Source organism: Actinia tenebrosa, unplaced genomic scaffold, assembly GCF_029948245.1.
Source record: "Actinia tenebrosa isolate PJP-AT-01 unplaced genomic scaffold, QUT_ActTen_1.0 PGA_scaffold15__27_contigs__length_11533743, whole genome shotgun sequence".
Lineage (NCBI taxonomy): Eukaryota > Metazoa > Cnidaria > Anthozoa > Actiniaria > Actiniidae > Actinia > Actinia tenebrosa.
Genome location: NW_028292575.1, coordinates 6874967 through 6894712, shown reverse-complemented (window position 1 = coordinate 6894712; position 19746 = coordinate 6874967). Strand labels below are relative to the sequence as shown.

Below are 19746 nucleotides of genomic sequence, written 5' to 3'. Positions count from 1 at the left end.
ATATTTGATATAAAAAAAGCTAAAGAGATAGCTGAAAGGTCTGTTAGTATTCTGAATCAGTGACAAAACATTCGAAATGAAATAGATAATTCTTTAAAAACTAGTGTGAGCTGCGTCGGTGTTTCTAATGAAACAGTAATGATGAAAAGGTAAATTATACACCGTGAAAAGATGAAAAAACTTACTAAGTAAGATAATTCTAATATAATTCTAATATAATATAATTCTAGATAATTCTTTGCGCAGTCGACTAGCGTGACGTAATGCGGGCGGGACGCGGGAAATACCCGGGTCACGCGGGTTAGCTTCCAGACTTCCTTTCTTTCAAAACACATCACTTGTCACAAGCTATGTCGGGAGATGTCAGAATAGCGGAGTTGATCCACTCTAGCAAGGCTTTTCGGGTATTCATTATCCTTTAACGACTACTTCAATCTTCTTTTCTACTTTTTCAAACCTTCCTTAATCCTTAGTAGTCTCAACATTTATCTGAAACTCAAAGAGTACTCGAAAAGTTTGCCTTCGTAATATATCGCTTGCCTTGCTCTTTTAAAAATGCTTTCCTAGCAAAATCGTTTTACTAGTATAATTTTATTTTTATTCGTTTGATTAGTTTTATTTGTTTTAGTTGCAGGACGATTCCATTGCTGAAAGACCAATTAACAGAGGTATACGAAGCTCTCATTAATCATATCTTTATAGCAGCTCAGAGACTGTTATTCCGATGCAGAATATAATATGTGCAACAACAGAGCGCATGGGCATTGTTATAATAAAGCATAATACGTACAAAGAATTTAATCATCAAGAAACACAGAATTGTTTGTATTGAATTTGGAAAAATATCATATCTTCACTCACTTCTTCCCAATGATAAATTCCGCTACCATTTTTACGAGGAAACGTTTTCCAAAAATTCCCCTAATTATTCATTCTGGAAGCTAAATTAACATAATCTTATTGTAAAACTATTCTAGACTGTGCCCTTGAGGACTTGAAGAAATTCCGACAGTCATTCAAGGTAGGAGGATTTTATTATCTCATTATATTTCCCCCCATTTTATTTCGTAGTTAGAACAATGTGTCAAATTTTAGAGCTTACTGTACTGTATTCTGTGTTATTGTTGATGAATTGAGTATAAACTTAACTGTTTGTTGCAGTTACACATATCTACAGAAGAGGAAACATCAAGGTAACAGGCCATTCCTAGTTTATTTGATTGTTTCGTAACACATTGGTTTTAATTCTAGGTTGTAGTAGAGTTTTTCAAACATTTATGTACTGTCTCTACTAAGCACCCAGACCTTCACTGGAGACTAATAGTTGGTATCCACTCATGAATATATCAATTGAAATATTTTGGCAACTGACCTAGAAAAAGGGATAACAAGCTAAGGTTGAAGTAGTTTTGTTTTCATAAATTTATTGTATTGATTCTACTGCTACTGTACCTCAGTTTAAAGCTATTGTTGCCCAAAAGAAGACATTGCAGACACCCATGTAATTGTCCCCATATGAATTTTTTGTGTTTGAAAAGTGTATAAAAGTAGCTATAAATAATATTTAATAAATATTTTTAATAAATTTTATTGTGTAGGAATTCCCAGGGGAATGAGCGTCAGATATAAAAAATTACAAAGTTTGTTTGCAAGAGGATACCTTTACGAATTCTGAATATTTTCTGGAACCACACATTGTAATACCCCAAAACAGCCTTTGGGCTGATTAAAGTAAAGTAAAACCCAAGACTCCAGAGGTATCCATTACTGCTTTGCCCCGATCGTTAAGTTCAACCCAAAAACCCAGTGGTATTCTTCGATTGCACGTTACGTCATCACAGCCTCTTGGGGGAGCATTGGTGCCATCATGATTTAACAAAAGATGTCTTATTAGCATCCATTGTTAATGGCACCACAGTGGCTGCCATGCTTTTGTTTTTAACTCTCTTTGGAATGCTTGCAATCCATCAATACACAACTGCTTTGCGACCCTCAGTTTCTATAAAGCTAAGCAGAAATGCCTTTATTTTAGGGAGAAAAGGTTCAACAATAACAATACAGGTGTAATTAGTGGCATAAGTTCAGAAGAGTCATTTACACCAGATACATCATCTTATGAGAAGAAAACAGATATGAGTGGAGTAAATATGGACGATAATAAATGCCAAGAGAACAAGGAAAGTCTTTGTAATGGTGATATGGATCCTCCAGTTGAAGGTACAGGAATCTTCTCATTAGGGAAGGGACAGTCACCTTATGGCTCATCATCGAAAAAAAAACCTTTGACTTAATTACATCATAGTTCATAATCATGGCATGACATTTCTGTACTGGTCAAGTGTTTTGTAGATTCTGGAGCATTTTTGCTATGACTGTGAAAAGCTTACGGCATGAACGTAGTCATGACACAATAAGGCATTATTATAATAAGCTAGACCAATCACATTGCACAAGAATTTACTCTCAATCCAATCAAATGCCCAAAACAGGGCATAAACATGGTGGGGCGGACATGGTTCACACCATGCAATACCAGACTAATCACACTACGTGAGAAAAACTGAAATTAGCCAATCCAAATTCTAGAAAATATCAAGGTTGCAGTAAGACAGGAGTATGGTTCTACGAAAACTGGCTCTATCCAAACCTTTTTAGTAATATGCATAGGTATATTTATATTTATCAGACATATTCCAGCCACCTGCCATCTCTGATAATAAGGTGAAGAAGAAGAAAAAGAAGAAAAGGGCCAGTGATAGTCTGTGTGGAGGATTTCATGGTATGCAATCCAGAGCTGAAAATAACTATAGACATACCTCTACAGTATTTCAATGAATATTCCTTGGAAACTGCCGTTGCACTCCATTACATGCAAAGAATATTTTCAGAGCATTAAAATTTTGTTTATCAAATAGATGCACAGTATTCATTTTTAATACTTTTTTCATAGAGCTTAATAGGTTATGATGAGAGCTCAAGCCCGGGGGGTGGTACTCCGCCAGATTTTGGGTAGGGGTGTTCCGCTGGGATTCTGAAAGGGGTACCCTGTTTATGACAAAAAAAAAAACAAATTTGTAGACCCTGTTCATGACAAAAGATATAATTAATTGTACTGAGTTCCCGTTTCAATTTCGCGTATCATGTTTTTACGACCATAATAACCAGTAGAAACCCTGAATATGACAGGAAACTCAGGAAGAACTTGGAACTTGAGTGAAATTGCATACCCTGTTTATGACAAGAAGCTCGAAAAACCATACCCTGTTCAGCGGATCATCCCTGTATAGTCCATATATGGGAGTACCCCCCCGCCCGGGAGCTCAAGGAGAGTGTATATCAATTCCATTATTCCATTCCCTCTTTTTAGATATTTATAAACTGACAGGAGAAGTTCTTGGTCAAGGGGCCAATACTGTTGTACAGAGTTGTATAAATACAATGACAAACCATGAATATGCTGTAAAGGTATGGATATTTAATTTGTGCTGATTGGCCAGCATTGATCATGTGATGCAATAGTTGCCAGACACTAACTTTTGAAAGCCAATAATTCTGGTTCATTTCAATCAATCATACATACCCTTGTTGAGTTCATACAAGCTGGTTGCTACACACTGTTTATTTTTAGTATGTATCTTTATGATTGTCATATTTGTGTGTCCTCAGTTATGGAATTAAGTACCAAATTTTTTTTCTAAAAATATGACAGATTGTTCAAAAATCAGCAAGAGTAGAAAGAAAGAGGATTCTGAATGAAATAGAATTACTGTACCACTGTAAAGGACACAAGTAAGAAATTAACAATATTCATTGTTTAAAAATGTATTAAGAAATAATATCAACTGTCCAATAGTTATTTAATATTGTGTAGTTCCAGAAAATATCCATATCCCGCCAATGGAGGGAATTGGAAATTCTGGACGGGAGGGGGGTCATAGAAAGAACAAAATTACAGAGTTTATAAGGAAGAAATTGGACATTCCTAGTGTTAGGGGGGTCCTTTTATATTAATAAGTACTGAATAAAATATTGATTGATTGATTGATTGATTGATGTAAGGGTATGGAAATTTTCTGGAACTATCTTCACATCTTGAGGAATTCCTCTTGGACTTCAGTCAAGTACAACCTTTTCACTTTCCAAATTTTTTCTCTAGAAATATATTGGAGTGTATTGAATACTTTGAAGACAAAGACAAGTAAGTTGCATTATATCTTCACATCCACTTTTCCCTCAGCTAAATTATCAACTGATTATAAGGACCAATCATTATTTAGAGGGTTGGGTCCTCCATTTAAGGAGTTTAGAACAAATTGCTCCATGAAAAGGAAGGGTTAAAGAAAAACCAACTGTTGCACCAGCCTCTAATTAATGACCCGTCCCTATCATTATCCCCCCACACATCCCCCCACACACCACCACCACCAAACCCCCCACCCCTCCCATCTCAATCTAGCAACTAAATTCACTAAATGCTTATTTTGGTTTTAAGGTTCTACATGATCTTCGAAAAAATGAAAGGAGGTAATAATCGGAGTTCTGGTAATGGTTATAGTTACTGTACTGCTTATATATTTAAGATTTTGGGCATGACAACCTATCTGAATTTTATCTGAATTTGTTGAAGCATGCATGGCATGTTTGAAAATCAGCTATCTGAGCTGTCTACAGTGGATAAATAAAGTTAATTTATCGATTGATTGAATCGGAGACCCAGGTTTTTGGGAAGTCAACAGCATTGCGGCAGAAATGCCCTTGCCTCACGTCTGGGGTTAGCTCTCCAGTTTGATACTGGATTCAACATCACGAGAATAGAGTTTGTTAGGCTCTCCCTTTATCTCTCTGTTTTCTACGGATTCTCTGTTTCTCTTCCTTCCATTAAACTAAACAAAAATGCCAATATTTGTTGTAATAAGTTATGCATCCCCTGATTAATCAGCTCAGAGGTAGTTTCATGGTTTGATGAAGATGTGAAGGTCACTTCAGTAAGTGAATAATGACCACTTAGAAGTTGAATCCCTATAAGATGGTAAAGTGTGTGTATAAAATGATTGACATCATTTTCCCATGATAAAGGTCCTTTATTGAAGCACATCGAGAAGAGAAAAGTTTTCACCGAGAAAGAAGCCAGCATGGTTGTAAGAGACATTGCATGTGCTCTGGACTTCTTACACCAGAAGGGTTAGTATTGGATTAAAAAAATAAGAAAATAAAATAGGTCAGCTTTATTAATTCAAGATAGGTTATATTACATACAGCTTTTTCAAAAAAGGTTGGTGAAAGTTTTGTTGCATGTTGAACATTTACCAAGCTTAAAATTTATTATATTCATAGGTAAATTATGTTAGCACAGAAGAAAATAAAATAAAAACGTGTAGACCAAGATCAGAATACTAGCTATTATTGAGGGGGGGGGACATAAATGTAAATTAAGTCATTCAGGAGATTAAATTTTCATTTTGGCTCAACATAGAATGATCTTCAATTCCGAAAAACATCAATATAAAAATTCTTAATAAAGCATGAAATTATACTCCTACATTTCTCAAAAACCAATATGCAATACTCACGTTAATTTAAGAGCTTTAAGTAAACTGAGTGAAAGTTTATTTGGATAAATGCTTTCAGTTATAAATATTAGTTTTGTGCAGGAAGGGGGGGGGGGGGAACTAGTTACCACCCATATGTGCCCCCTGGGCTTAACAGTGAGGGGCTCATACAGATAAGCCACTCATGATAGTATATATCTAATACATGTATACCAGTGGTATTAATTTCTTTGAATACTTTATCTTTGTTATTTTTAGGTATTGCTCATAGGGATCTTAAACCAGAGAATATTCTTTGTGCTTGTGCAAATCAGGTATTAATGAAGAAGAAGTGCTTAAAAATTTCTTGTTGTCATCATCTTTATCATCATCATCTTCTTCTTCATCATCATCTTCATCATAGACCACAGTCATTATCATTGTCCTCATTGTTATAATCATCAATCAAATTGCACCATGACATCATCATCATCATCAACAACAACCAAACAACTTCACTCATCATCATCGTTCTCATTGTTATGATAATCAAACTCAAAACATTTATAAATCATACTGACTTGTGATATACTATGTAATATTTTGTAGGTTTCTCCAGTAAAGATATGTGACTTTGATCTTGCCAGTGGTATAGATGGACTTAGCACCTCTGTGACCACACCTGAGCTACAAACTCCTGTAAGTATTCATCCAGTCCTGGTTTTAAGTTTGCAGTTTATTCAGCTTTATATTTCTGAAACTGAAACAACCTCAGGGAAAGCATGGGCTTTGAATAACAAAATATCCATGTTGTTCAGGTTGGCTCAGCTGAATACATGGCACCAGAGGTGGTAGAAGCCTTCAAGACCATGGCCACAACATATGACAAGAAATGTGATCTCTGGAGCCTAGGAGTTATTCTGTAAGAAACTTTAACCAGACATGTTTTAGTCTATTACACTAGGCAGCAAACAGTAGGGTATCCTTCCTTTTATCAAACAAAAGAAGAATTGCAATGTCTCACGAGATTCAAGAACAAATGAATTATGAGTTTGAGAAGTTGTAAATATAGGATGTAGTGGTATTGCATGCGGAGGGAACCTCACGGAAGAGATGGAGAGTGGTGGTTGTAAGTATAATTTTGAATACTGTATTGTTTTAGGTACATCATGTTATCAGGACACCCTCCTTTCTATGGTAAATGTGGTAGTGAATGTGGATGGGAAAAGGGAGAAAGTTGCACAGCCTGTCAGGTAAGTAGGCATGGAGCATCTTCATTTCTTGGTGAAATAGTTTGCATTTGACGTGACATTCATTATTAGGTATATATGCAGCTGCTTGATCTAAAGGGGTCTGACCATCTAAGCTTTTTACAATGAAAGTGGTGTACATTGATTGTGAGGACAAAGAGTGGAAGGCAAAATATTCCTCCTTGCCCAACCTCCCTCCCCATCCCACCACAGACCAGAGTTACATTATGATAATATCGCATTCTCTGTTTTTTTTTGTATTGTAGGAAATGTTACTGCAAAGAATTCAGGAAAGTGTGTATGAGTTTCCAGGAAAGGTATCCTATTATGAACTTTCCTCATTCAATCTATTTGACATTGCATATTGTTTCTAAGGTTTTGCACGCACATGATATGGAAATGTTTTATTACTTATTATAATGTTTGCAGGAGTGGGAAGGTATCTCATGCCATGCTAAAGATTTGATCTCCCATTTGTTGGTGAGGGATGCCACTAAGCGATATACAGCAGAGATGGTGCTTGGCCATCCCTGGATAGACATGGTATGGAAAGTAATACTAATGTTAAACTTTCTCAAAGTCTTTTTCCCCAATGTTCTATTGTCTCTTGCTTCTCTTGTCTTCAGCACTCATTCTTGTGAATTCATACACTTGCAAATCCGGAAAAAAAAGGTGTGGTCAACTTGTAGGGAGTTTATACTAAATGTTTGTCCTTAATAGATAAATCTAATCTCTCATGAGTAGTCTCATAAAATTTCATGACAAGTGAACGATGTAGTATTTCATGCATCTTGTTTCAAACTTCAAGGCTCTGATTGCTATGTGCTGATCGACCATGTATTGCCTGATTTTCCTGTCATAAAATCCTGTTGTCTCCATCGGCACATAGCAATGAAAATCGTCGTGACATATTCACTTGTAAAAAGTCTCATAAGATTCATTTCATGACAAGTGAAGGATGTAATATTTCATGCATCTCATTTTCAACTTCGAGAATAAAAATAACAGCTGCTCAATGGCCAGCCACGATAACTGATTAAGTCACATCAGACGGATCGACCAGTTAAAGTGGCTGATCAAGAGGACCTGCCTAAGAGTTATATTCTTGACCAGATGTTGTCTGTTAACTTTATTTGCTATCGTTTTACATACCCATTCTTATATTTCTCACTGACAGGCTACTCATACAGTATTAGCTACCCCAACTCTCCTCAGCAGGTATGTACTTTATTAATTTTTGTTCAATTCCATTAAGTTTTATCCAAAACATTTGTGCAATGAAAACTGTGAAGTAAAAAGGAAGCAAAATGAAATTCATGAATGGAAATAGGAATGAAAATAAAAATGAAGGAATAGTAATAATATATCAAATAGGACAGGATTTTTGAAAAATGAAATAAAAATGAGAAATAAAAAGAAGAAAATATGAAAAAAAGTGGATAAAGAAAAATTAGGGTATGTTACGACTATTAGCTAGGGCCAAGAAATAAAATGGAAAATACAATGAAAGAAATGAATATTGAAAAAGAAAAAAAAAAACACAAAATAGTTATGAAACCTACCTTGCTGGCACATTAATTCACCCTGACAGGGCTGTCAACCCCCAAGATATTCAAATCTGGAGAATTTATAGGGAAGGGACATGAGGTAACAGCGGAAAAAAGCATGCGAAAAGACAACATTCACTTTGTGACATTTGATGTGATTGGTTTATTTCTGACCAATCAGATTATTGCTTACATTACAATGGCCTGCTTACAATAACAGTTTATGGGGAATATTTTGATTTTGTTAGCGATGTAAAATAACACAAACAACATAAAACAATGGGAATTTTATGGTTGTGAAAGTTGAGTCTCACAAGAAATGGTCAGCTTCGGGGATTATCCGGGAGATTTGAGACTCTAATCTGGAGACTGGGAGATACAGTCCAAAATCTGGAGACTCCCAGTTTATCCGGGAGAGTTGACAGCCTTGCCCTGAGTCAGAAAGAGGGGAGACACATCTCCTTTCCTTCTCTCATTGGTAGAGGAGTTAAAGAGGAGATTCTTCTTACAGGATAAATGAGACCATATCTCTTAATTCTTTTCAGACAAAGTTCTACTCCCAATAACCTGGAAGAGTTTGCAGCAGAGGCAGTGGCCATGAATCGTATGGTGAGCCAGGCTAGTGCTATGGCACTAGATGATGATTCAAGTATTAAATCAGGAGGAAACCGACTAAAAATACTAGGGCTATCCCCTCCCTGGAAATCAGGACTGGCAAAAAGACGTGCAAAGCTTCATGAACTACAAAATACATGAAAGGACAGCCTTTGGTACTGTCTGGGTCTGTTATGAATGAATCAAATCTGGATAAAATTACATATATGCAGAGCTTCATGAAAAAAACTGCACTTGAAGGACAAAAATCATAAGATTACAAAAATATGCTTCTGCAATGGACTTCTATGACACTAGAGTGGCCATCTTGGATCAACATTGTAGCATTGACCTTGTGGAGCAAGGGATGGTGTGGCTTAAGTTAGGGTCAGAGGAGTCCAGGGATTATGATCTTGCCCCATTCAGTCCCATGATCCTTTGCAACACAATGCTGATTACCATTCTTCTGTTTGAACTTCAGAAAGTTAAATTCTAGAGTTAGCTACAAGAATGAAGATAACAATCACCACAGTTTATTTATTGCTATTCTTGGCTACATTGATATTATATTTATAGAAACCTGCTTAATAAACACTAAAGTTGAACACTCTGCCCAATCTAGGAAATGATGGTTAATATTACAGGTATCATAAAATATTCCAGATATAATGAGCACACACTGATTGGCTGGCTACTGTGTTTATATCAGAGAACAGACTAGACACGCTGGTTCAAAATCATTAAAAGTATTTTATAAAAGCAATATAGAATGGCTTATTTCTACGCCTCGGGTTCCTAAGCTTGCTTCTCCATGCTCTACAGCTCCCAGCGTGTATATATCACAGTAAAGACGTGTTTCATCAATTAAAGATAGAGTATATTAATATTAATAAAATTAATATATTTATAGTCTAATACACATTAGTAGATTCTACTTCCATTGCTTTCTTTTGTGTCTTTTTGACTATTACAAAGTTGACTGGTATTTTTTTATTTCACGGGTTAAATGCCTAAATTGTAATGGTAAATTTGATTCCCTTTCAATAAACAGCCAATAAACTAACAGTAGTTGGTTTATTTAATGTACAGTATATATAACTAAAAGACTCTTAGATATAAATTTCCCTTTAAACATTAATATTATATTTATTAATATTAAGCCATTTGCTTAATTAAGAAATACTCTGCTCCAAAAACTGTGTAACACTAAAAAACAACTAACATATAAATAAATTACTAGCTAAGTCAGGGTTCCCACGGTCAGGGAAAAGTCAGGGAATTCTGATTTTTTTTCAAGGTCAGGGAATTGTCAGGGAATTTGGATTTTAGTCAGGGAAATTTGCAATTTATTAAAAAGTCAGGGAAAAGTCAGGGAATTTTTGTCATCATTCTCAAATTCTTCTTGGCGATAATATTGTAATTTCACTCCCAAACGAAACTTCCCAAATGTTCCCGATGTATATTTTTATTTATTTGGATTTCCTGTGGTAAAACATGAAAAGGTGAGTTGGATACCAGTTGTGGATTCCCTGTGGTGAAACTGGGTACGAGTTTTAGTCGGCCATCTTGGAATGCTAGCGAAGGTAGTGTTGGAATGCTATTGGAATACTATTTTTTATGGATTTCTTTTCAATCATTTTTAGCAAAACTTTTAATTATATATATTCAAAGTGTTTTTGTTAAATAAAAGTTAGTTTTTATAGTTTTTTCTAGCATTGGCTAATAGTTTTCATCATTTTAAAGCACTTATGATAAGCTTAATACACATTTGACTTGTTAAAGAGTTAAATTCACATCAGGATTTTGCTTAAATTCATTTACAAGTACGCTTGATTTTTCTTTTTCGTTAATTTGTAGATGAGTAATGCAAAGCGAACAGTATTTAATAAGCTATGGCTTCAAGACCCACTATTTGCATGGGTTGCACAAGTGAAAGAATCAACTAAAGCAAGGTGTAAAATATGCTCTGTTACATTTGAGCTTGGAAATATGGGAAAACAAGCATTGATTAGTCATGCTAAAGGAAAGAAACACATTTGGAGAGTGGGTGTGTCAGCTCAACAAAACTATCTGAACTCTTTTATCATTGTTCAAAACCAAGAATCTAGTAAAATGGCCTCTTCTACAGTAGATAGTACAATGACTGTACCGCCTCCTCCCCCTGATCTTCCTGAAGGTGCTGGTGTGTCTGATTCTTCCTCTAAAGGCACAATTAAAAGCTTTGTTATCAAAGATGAAACACTAAGAGCAGAGGTACTTTGGGCCATAAAAGTCCTCATGTCTCACTATTCCTGTAATAGTAGTGCAGGCACTGATAAGTTGTTTTCTAATATGTTCCCAGACAGTCTAATTGCCAAACAATTCCAATGTGGAGCAACAAAGTGTACATACTTAATTTGCTTTGGCATTGCCCCATATTTTCATGATGAATTAATTCAAAAACTTCAAGAACAAGGAACAATGTATGTTATCTCATTTGATGAATCATTAAACAAAGTGATCCAGAAAGAGCAAATGGATCTGATTGTTCGCTTTTGGGACATTAAAAAGAATAGAGTTGTATCCAGATACATTGATTCCCAGTTCCTTGGTCATACAAGAGCTGTGGATTTACTTGAAAGCTTCAAGTTAGCTCTACAAAAGCTAAACCCTGTCAACCTTGTCCAGGTATCCATGGACGGGCCAAACGTCAATTGGAAATTTTTTGAGGACCTATTAGAAGATAGAGAACAGACTGATCCAGATCTTCCGAAGCTTATTAATATTGGTGCCTGTGGGTTACATGTGGTACATGAGGCATTTAAGTATGGTGCTACAGCCACAGGTTGGAGACTTGATAAACTCCTTAGATCTCTCTGGTATACATTTTCAGATTCACCAGCTAAAAGAGAAGATTATGAAGCTCTATCTGGGAGTTCTAAATGGCCACTAAGATTTTGTGGAACAAGGTGGCTGGAAGATTTGCCAGTGGCAGAACGAGCAGTGCTTATCTGGCCAGATATCAAGAAATATGTTACAGAAGTGACAAAACTACCAAAGAGCAAGATACCTACAAGCCAGTCCTTCAAAAATCTGCAAGAATTCATTCAAGATCCACTTATTGTTGCAAAGCTTCAGTTCTTTATTTGCATTGCAAGAATCCTTGAGCCTTTTTTGAAGAAATTTCAAACTGACCAGCCCATGGTTCCTTTCCTGGCACAAGAGTTGCAAACCATCCTCGAGGCAATCCTTACCAAGTTTGTAAACAAATCTGTCCTGGAAGGTGCAATAACATGTGCTAAACTGGCTAACATTGATGTCATGAAGAAAGACAACCTTCTGCCAGCCAAGAAGGTAGATATAGGATTTGCTGCAAAGATGTCAATGCAAAAGATGGAGAGTACTAAGGAAGCCACTCCTTTACAAATCTTGGAATTTCAAAGCAATTGCCTCATCTTTCTGCAGCAATTATCTAGAAAAGTAATGGAAAGATCCCCTTTGAAGTACAAAATGGCTAGGAATCTGGTGTCCCTAAACCCCATGTACATAGCATCAAGCCCAGAATCTGCTACAACCCGGTTCTCAAATGTTCTGCAGCAGCTGATATCACACAAATTGAAATCTACACACTTTTGTGATTCTGTCCTACAGCAGTACAAGGCATTTATAGCTGATGTTGGGAGGTATCATAAAGATGACTTTAGGTCCTATGACCCATCGGACAAAGGTCTTGATGTTTTCCTAGCTGAATACTTACATCAGAAGCCACAGTATGCAGACCTATGGTTAACAATGAAGATGCTGCTCATCATGTCCCATGGTCAATCATGTGTTGAGAGAGGATTCTCAGACAACAAAGACATCATGAGCAACAATATGCACCAAGATACATTGGTTGGCTTTCACAGAGCTCACAGTGGCATCAGAAGTCTAGATTGTCCTATTGAAGAATGTATCACAAAAGAGCTTCTCACTTCTTGCAAACATGCTCATGGTAGATACAAGTCATGTTTGGCAGTTAAGAAATTATCAGTAGAAATTAGCCAAAAAGAAGGCTTGAAAAGAAAAATTGAAGAAGACATAAGACAAGCCAGAAAGAAAAAGCATAGGCTTGAAACAACAGCTAATGCTCTTGTTAAGGAAGCAGATGAACTTGCTGCAGATGCAGAAAAGAGAAATGACCTCGGTGTTCTTGTGAAGTCCAATGCCCTACGAACGAAATCAAGGGAAAAGAGAAAAGAAATGGAAAAGGAAGAGCACAATATCGATCGTCTTCAGAAGGAACTGAAAACAGTTTAGAAAGGAAATCATCGAATCATGAGACTGAATGCCTACAAAAGAAACCAAAAACAATAAAAGAACTGCGATAATTTTCGTTGCTGTTGCTATTGTCCATGTACATTATTTGTTTGTAATTTTAAAAGTTTTTTACCTCACATGGATTAATTAATTATTAATTAAAAGTACTAAATAGAAGTTTGCCACTTGGTCATGGAAAAATTACTTTTGGTCAGGGAAAAGTCAGTGAAAAGTCAGGGAATTTTAATTTTTGATATGAGTGGGAACCCTGTAAGTGCTTTGAGTCTTAATTCTACGTTTTAGTACTTTTTCACAAACTATAAGGGTGCTTTCCATTAAGTCAAACCGTCAGTTCTCAAATATAATGTGTCAATCCAGAGCAGTCAGCTATCAAATGTTCAAAATGATCAAATGTGTGAAGGGCTAACTTTTGGCATGATCCCAGTCTCGGTAAGAAATGAATTAGTGGGAAATCACGTAATCATTCCATTTTTCATTCCCTTTGCCTTACCACCATTTAAGTTGCTAGGCGCTGACTGAGACAACAGTCATGATAAGGAAATCCAGCAATACACTGCCAACAATCAAAGTTATTTGATTGAATTTTGGCAGTGTATTCCCTGAACCAAGTTCACACCCATTATTCCATCAAAGAAGATAAGTGCATCCCATTTTCCACTCTTTCAAACAGTCCATGCTTCATCCAGCTGAAATCCCTTATCTTGGAATCGAAGTTAATATGACGTTAACACATAAAAGAATGACAAAAGGAGACTTGAAGTGAGATGGGAAATAATATGTTGATTCAACATCTTACGAGTGTCTGCAGAGGCCTCTAGAATGCAGGTATTCCTGTTATAGCTCGTCCAAGTATTAATGCATGAATGTCATGAGTGCCTACAGTGAACAAAAAATTGCATTCAACACATTGTTTTTCAAAAAGACTATGAACATACAAAATAATAGAGTACACGCTATATATCTGAACAATTATTATTAGCTATATAGAGCTTAATTCTAAGAACTAAGAATTCTTTCAGGTATGAACCAAACATTTTTTTACAAAATAGCTGCAATTACAAAGAATATTTCTTTGGTTTTGGCATTAACTATTAATGTTAACTATGGTTTAAATGCTATTTGTTTTTCGTCAAACTATTTTTCCTGCAGTGAATGTAGTTTAGGGAGGACATTTACGTATGCAGCTAAAACACAGCAATAAAAGTTGATTATAATGCTTTTTCTTTCAAACTTCATTTTTAGGGGACGTACCTTCATAAGTGTTGACAGACTCTAGGTTCATGACATGACGAATAACGTGATACTCATCTGACACCCCATTACCTGGATAAAATTAAAAAGGACAGAATTACATATTGCAATGTCAATGTTTTCTGGCCATCGATCAAAACATCCCTCAGACTTTTGATTGACAGCATTCAATGAATTGATATTCCAATTAAATTAGATCTTCATTGCAATAGCAGTATTTATCACCCTCACTTTTCACGTAATATATACAGTATGAGTGGTCGTGTTGTATCAGATATACAAACTCGAGGCGTAGCCGAGTGATTGTATATCTGACACAACACGGACACGAATACTGTATATGACTTATCAAACGTCTAGGTTAGTTCCTTTGTGTTTCACTAAAATTTTCAGAATTAAAGTGAATCTGGCCAAGAAAATCCAACTTAAAGTTTATGCAAATGAACACAGTTTTGCATCAGATTTACAACACTCTTCACGGTCGTGATTTCTGTTGTGTTTTCCTCATGAATTATTAATGAGTTTGATAAAAAAAATTAATACTGAGAGTAGCTCACCTCCTAACATGTCTCTAGATGCCCTAGCAATGTCTATTGCTTTGCCACAGTTGTTGCGCTTGATCAAAGACACCATTTCTGGACAATGCCTGCAATAGTTTTATAGTTTAATATAGTTAAATATGAAAACAAAAATCAAAATAAAGAGGCTTTTAAATAACAAATAATTTTCTTCTTTATAAAAACGAGAAGAGAACTGAAAGCTGATCATCATTGACCTTGTTTATTCCTAAGAGAATATAAAACCATTGCACCCTTCATAACCTCATTCTAAACTAGCGCTTGAACGTGAGGCTATATGGGGGAAATCTATTGTTCTAGTCAACATGGCTGCCATTGAGAAAGGCCTATTGGATAGTCTGGCTAAAGAAGATAGTAGTGTTAATGCTATTTCATCCCAACTAGGAATGGAGCTCAAGAGGAAGGCTAAGGTGCAGATGGGTGAGTATTAAAATGATAATTGTGTGGGGGGGAAGAGAAGCCTATCTAGATCTATAGAAGTACTTACTTTCCTTCATCTTTGAGCCGGCCAACTTGAAGACACGCATGCAGTCCAAGTGATATCTGAATGAGAAAATAAAAAACATTGCCAGTAGTAGCATTAGTAAGATGCACAATACAAGTACACTGGTCATCTTAATGACTATCATAGCAGTATGCCTCGTTCTCTTTCAGTTGTAATGGTCAGTTTAATAACAAAAAGAGATTAGATACAGACAGACAACATTACCTCGGTTGCCATATCTGCGAGTTTCTTTTGTATCAGCTGATTAGACGCAAGAGGACGACCAAACTGTTTTCTGAAATGAGCAATTAATAATTTATTGGTCATGATGTAATTTACATTAATTACTAGATCTCTGATAATTCCAATAAATTAATTGCTTATATAACTTATATAATATTCTTAATGTTCAAATTAACAAATGTTCAAAATTTTCTAACAGTAAACTGAATCTAACTATGGAAAAATATGGATATGCGAGAAGTAAAAGTAAAATATCAACCAATACTACCTGTCTAAAACATATTGTCTTGCTGTTTCATAGCAGAATTCTGCAGCTCCAAGAACACCCCATCCTATACCATACCGGGCACTGTTCAGACACCCAAATGGACCCTATGTGTTGAAAAATATATATTGTTCAGTCATTCCATAGAGTGACCACAGTAAATCCGTGAAACTTTAGTAATACTAAATAGTACAATTTCATGCAAATTCCATTGTTTTCTATTGTTTAACTAGCACTATTTTGTACTATTTAGTAATTAGTGTTTCACGGATTTACTGTGATCACTCTAACAACATCTTCTTATCAAATCCTAGAGTGGTGGATCCAGATTATGATTTCAAGGGGGTGGCTGTTACACAGATATGTCATAGCATCCTCTTCAGGGTTCTACTTTATTGTTTATTCTAATTGTTTTTCATCTCCAAAGGGGGTTGGCTAACCACCCAATACCCCTGGATCTGCCCTTGCACTGAAATGACCAAATCAAGTCAGGGTTCACTATCAGGCTGATATTGAAATTTAGTAAGTTGGGTTTCGTGGAGGCAGGATAACAAAATACCCCAGTACCCTAGTACCCCAGTTGAGGTGAAAGGCAATAATTAGCATTACTGCTATGGTACCTTTTATTTCTAGTCTAAATAAACAATTTTACAATAAGTTACAAATTTCTCGCGCGCTGATTGGTCATTTTTTATCATCAATAAGAGAACAGACGGATAAAGCTCTTTCCGTTAGTTGTTTTGCTCAGTAAGAATAAGAAGTTTTTATTGTTTTCATTATTGTAAAAAACAAATTGATTTCAGATTTTTATTGCCATCACATTGTCAAGGTAGTAGGCGGATCCACGCTACTTTGACAATGTGATGACGCAATTTGTCATCAATAAGAGAAGAGACACAAAAATCTGATGTCAATCCGTTAATCTTGGATTATCATTTTTGTCCCTTTTGTGTTGTTTACTAACCTTCAACCCTTCCACATTTGGCAACAAATTGTCAGCAGGAACTTCCACCTCTTCCATCACAATTTGTCCAGTGACTGATGCGCGTAATGAAAATTTGCCTTCAATTTTTGGAGCTGAAAGTCCTTTCATACCCTGTGGGAAAATAAACAGGATGAGTAATATTCAGTGTCAATTGGGCTTCCTGTGTTTTGAAGTCCACAGGTAGTCCAAGCAAACAAACCTTCTCAAGGATGAACCCTCTGATCTTCTGATCTTCACATTTTGCCCAGACAACAAAAACATCAGCTATAGGAGAATTTGAGATCCTGCAAACCAAGTTTTCATAAATAGTATAAGGTACTAATATAAAAGAAATTGATGATAACATATATAGTAGTATATATGTTTTTTTCATGTATGTATACTCATTCAATACTGACCATGTCTTGGTGCCGTTAAGTGTGTAAGTATCGCCTGTAGGGTTATATTTGGCTTTCGTTTCCATGCTCCCTGGGTCACTGCCATGGTTGGGTTCAGTCAAACCAAAAGCTCCAACTATTTCCCCACGAGCTGAAAGCAAAATAAAGTTATCAATATTGATGGGCTTCCTGTGTGTAATTTCCACAGGGATCCCAATCACTAGTTCTAGAAACAGCAGTTACCCACCAAGTCTTGGAAGGAATTTCTGTCTTTGCTCTTCTGTTCCGTAACTGTAAATAGGATGCATTACTAGTGATGACTGTACACTCATAGCTGAACGATATCCACTGTCAACCCTTAAACCAGAAGAAGAATTTATTTATTTTTAAAATGTGGAAATCAATAAGAATTTGATTTGAGATAGGAACTCACTGATATTGTATTACTACAATACCTTTCAACCTCTCTTGCAATTAGACCATATGCAACTGAAGACACACCAGCGCAACCATAACCTTGACAACGAGATTACAATCAAATTAATAATAACAATAATGATGATGATGATGATGTTGATGATACATATTGATGATACATGATGATGGTGATAATGATGATACAAAATGATGATACATGATGATGATGATAATGATGATACATCATGATGATAATAACAATTAATAAACTACTTAATTATTATTCTTTCACTCATGCTTCCTGTCGGAAATTCTAATATAACTACACATTCAACCCTCAAATTTTCTCAAACCCTGGAACAACCTCTTGCCTGATCTGAGGAAAACTGGAGAAAATGAAGAAAAAACCCTCAAAGCAAGAGAACCTATCATTAGAATCTTCTCAAATGTGATGAGGATACATATAATTTATAATTTAAGTTATTATCCTTAATTTGTCACATCTATTGTACAAAGAAAAGTGAATACCTTCAATATCTGCTCCAAGTACTCCAATTTCTCCCATTTCTGACATGATATCTCTGTTAAAATCTAGAAAAGATAGAAAGAAGAAAAATAAATTTACAAAAAGAAGCTAGAATACTGTTAGCTAAATTAATAATTAAACAATTTAGTTTTTCTACTGATCAGCTGCTCAATGTGCGAAAAAATTATATAGCAAGAAATATTGAATTTTGATGCGTCAAATCAACAGCTTACGTTCTAGTCTGTTTGCCATTAATACATTTGGCATCAGTCTTTCTTGGCAATAGCTTTTAAATTGGTCCCTGGAGAAAAATAAATTGCAAAACATATGACAAAATATATAGGTATGAGGACAAATAAACACCTGTGAAAAGTGTACTACTGTCCATGGCTGAATACTCTTTTTATATATACAAAATTATTTCTTTTTGTATCTATAATATTAGAGAAAAATCCGTTTCAAGCTGTTTCTTGGCTATACAACAACGAACCTGGAAAACCAGAAATTATACCAGAAAAATGATTTTATTGAGCCCTGTGGTTGTACCAGAGTATGTTAAAAGCGTTGCACAATACCTGTAGTTGTATGTAATAGGACGGTTACCTGACTATCTTCTCTTCATCTGTCAGTCTACAATCAAGGTTTAAGGGATCTTGGTAGTCGAACTTAGCTGTTTTGGCAAAAGAAAATGAAAAACTAGATTAAACCAAATGCTTAAAATCTTGTCTAGCTAGACTATAATAGTCGTTAAAATCCAATCATCATAATTACTAGTATATGAGCTCACTCACCAAACTTTTTTCTGTTTTGATGCATGGGAGCTGAGTGATGTTGTCAAGGAATGAGAAAAACTACGTAACATCAAAAATTACCTATCTGGATAAATTGGCTCAACTCTATTAAAATTCAATAAAAAAATAGTAAAATTCCATTTTTACGCTTATACAAAAAATGTAAGCTTACATGTACAAGTTTCAGTCACGATAAACAGCTGAGTTTCATGAATGTCGAAAAAAACAAAAACATTTCAATCAACTGATTATTTGTACTATAAGTATCATGTCCTCGTTAATCTATCGGAGTATTTCTTTCTTTTTTAACGACTAAATATTCAATTTATCGGCGAAAGCCAAACATTTGTATCCATGCATGGTTCTTGCATAACAGGTCAGATTTCAAGATGCGTGTCTTTAGATCGTCATCAAAAAGGATACGGAGCTCCACAGCTGCTTTTGTACTCTTGTTTTGAGAGAGTAATAAGGGAACTGCCCTTGCGATAGAGATCGGACGTATCCTGCTATAATAGAATCCATTTAAAGCCATTTTGCTGTATTTTTTTGGACGACAAAAAAGTCTTTCGATAATAAATTCCTCATTAGTTTCCAGTCTTTAGCGATCAACT

General features: G+C 35.5%; 3 protein-coding genes across 3 annotated transcripts; 2 read left to right on the top strand and 1 right to left on the bottom strand.

Moving 5' to 3' along the window:
• The first annotated feature begins 314 nt into the window (after window positions 1–314).
• On the top strand, window positions 315–9853 carry LOC116294836 (MAP kinase-interacting serine/threonine-protein kinase 1). The gene is made up of 19 exons (XM_089030424.1): window positions 315–404; window positions 629–668; window positions 978–1021; window positions 1162–1193; window positions 2033–2217; window positions 2687–2779; window positions 3368–3465; window positions 3710–3789; window positions 4157–4198; window positions 4493–4524; window positions 5077–5181; window positions 5808–5863; window positions 6138–6227; window positions 6347–6450; window positions 6691–6781; window positions 7045–7095; window positions 7208–7321; window positions 7956–7996; window positions 8871–9853. Exons 1-19 carry the CDS (start codon window positions 351–353, stop codon window positions 9079–9081), a joined length of 1563 nt encoding a protein of 520 aa, XP_088886550.1. The 5' UTR covers window positions 315–350; the 3' UTR covers window positions 9082–9853.
• LOC116294830 (glutaryl-CoA dehydrogenase, mitochondrial) lies at window positions 9437–19710 on the bottom strand. Its single transcript, XM_031702500.2, has 16 exons — window positions 19559–19710; window positions 19136–19165; window positions 18948–19014; window positions 18578–18645; window positions 18347–18409; window positions 17857–17917; window positions 17649–17758; window positions 17423–17552; window positions 17224–17308; window positions 17004–17135; window positions 16043–16146; window positions 15757–15826; window positions 15535–15590; window positions 15027–15115; window positions 14470–14541; window positions 9437–14094 (listed from the first exon to the last, which is right to left on the bottom strand). The coding sequence occupies exons 1-16, from the start codon at window positions 19665–19667 to the stop codon at window positions 14033–14035; spliced, it is 1308 nt and encodes a 435-aa protein (XP_031558360.2). The 5' UTR covers window positions 19668–19710; the 3' UTR covers window positions 9437–14032.
• LOC148910972 (uncharacterized) lies at window positions 10909–14178 on the top strand. The gene has a single exon (XM_089030423.1). The coding sequence runs from the start codon at window positions 10909–10911 to the stop codon at window positions 13195–13197; it is 2289 nt and encodes a 762-aa protein (XP_088886549.1). The 3' UTR covers window positions 13198–14178.
• Window positions 19711–19746: the final 36 nt, after the last annotated feature.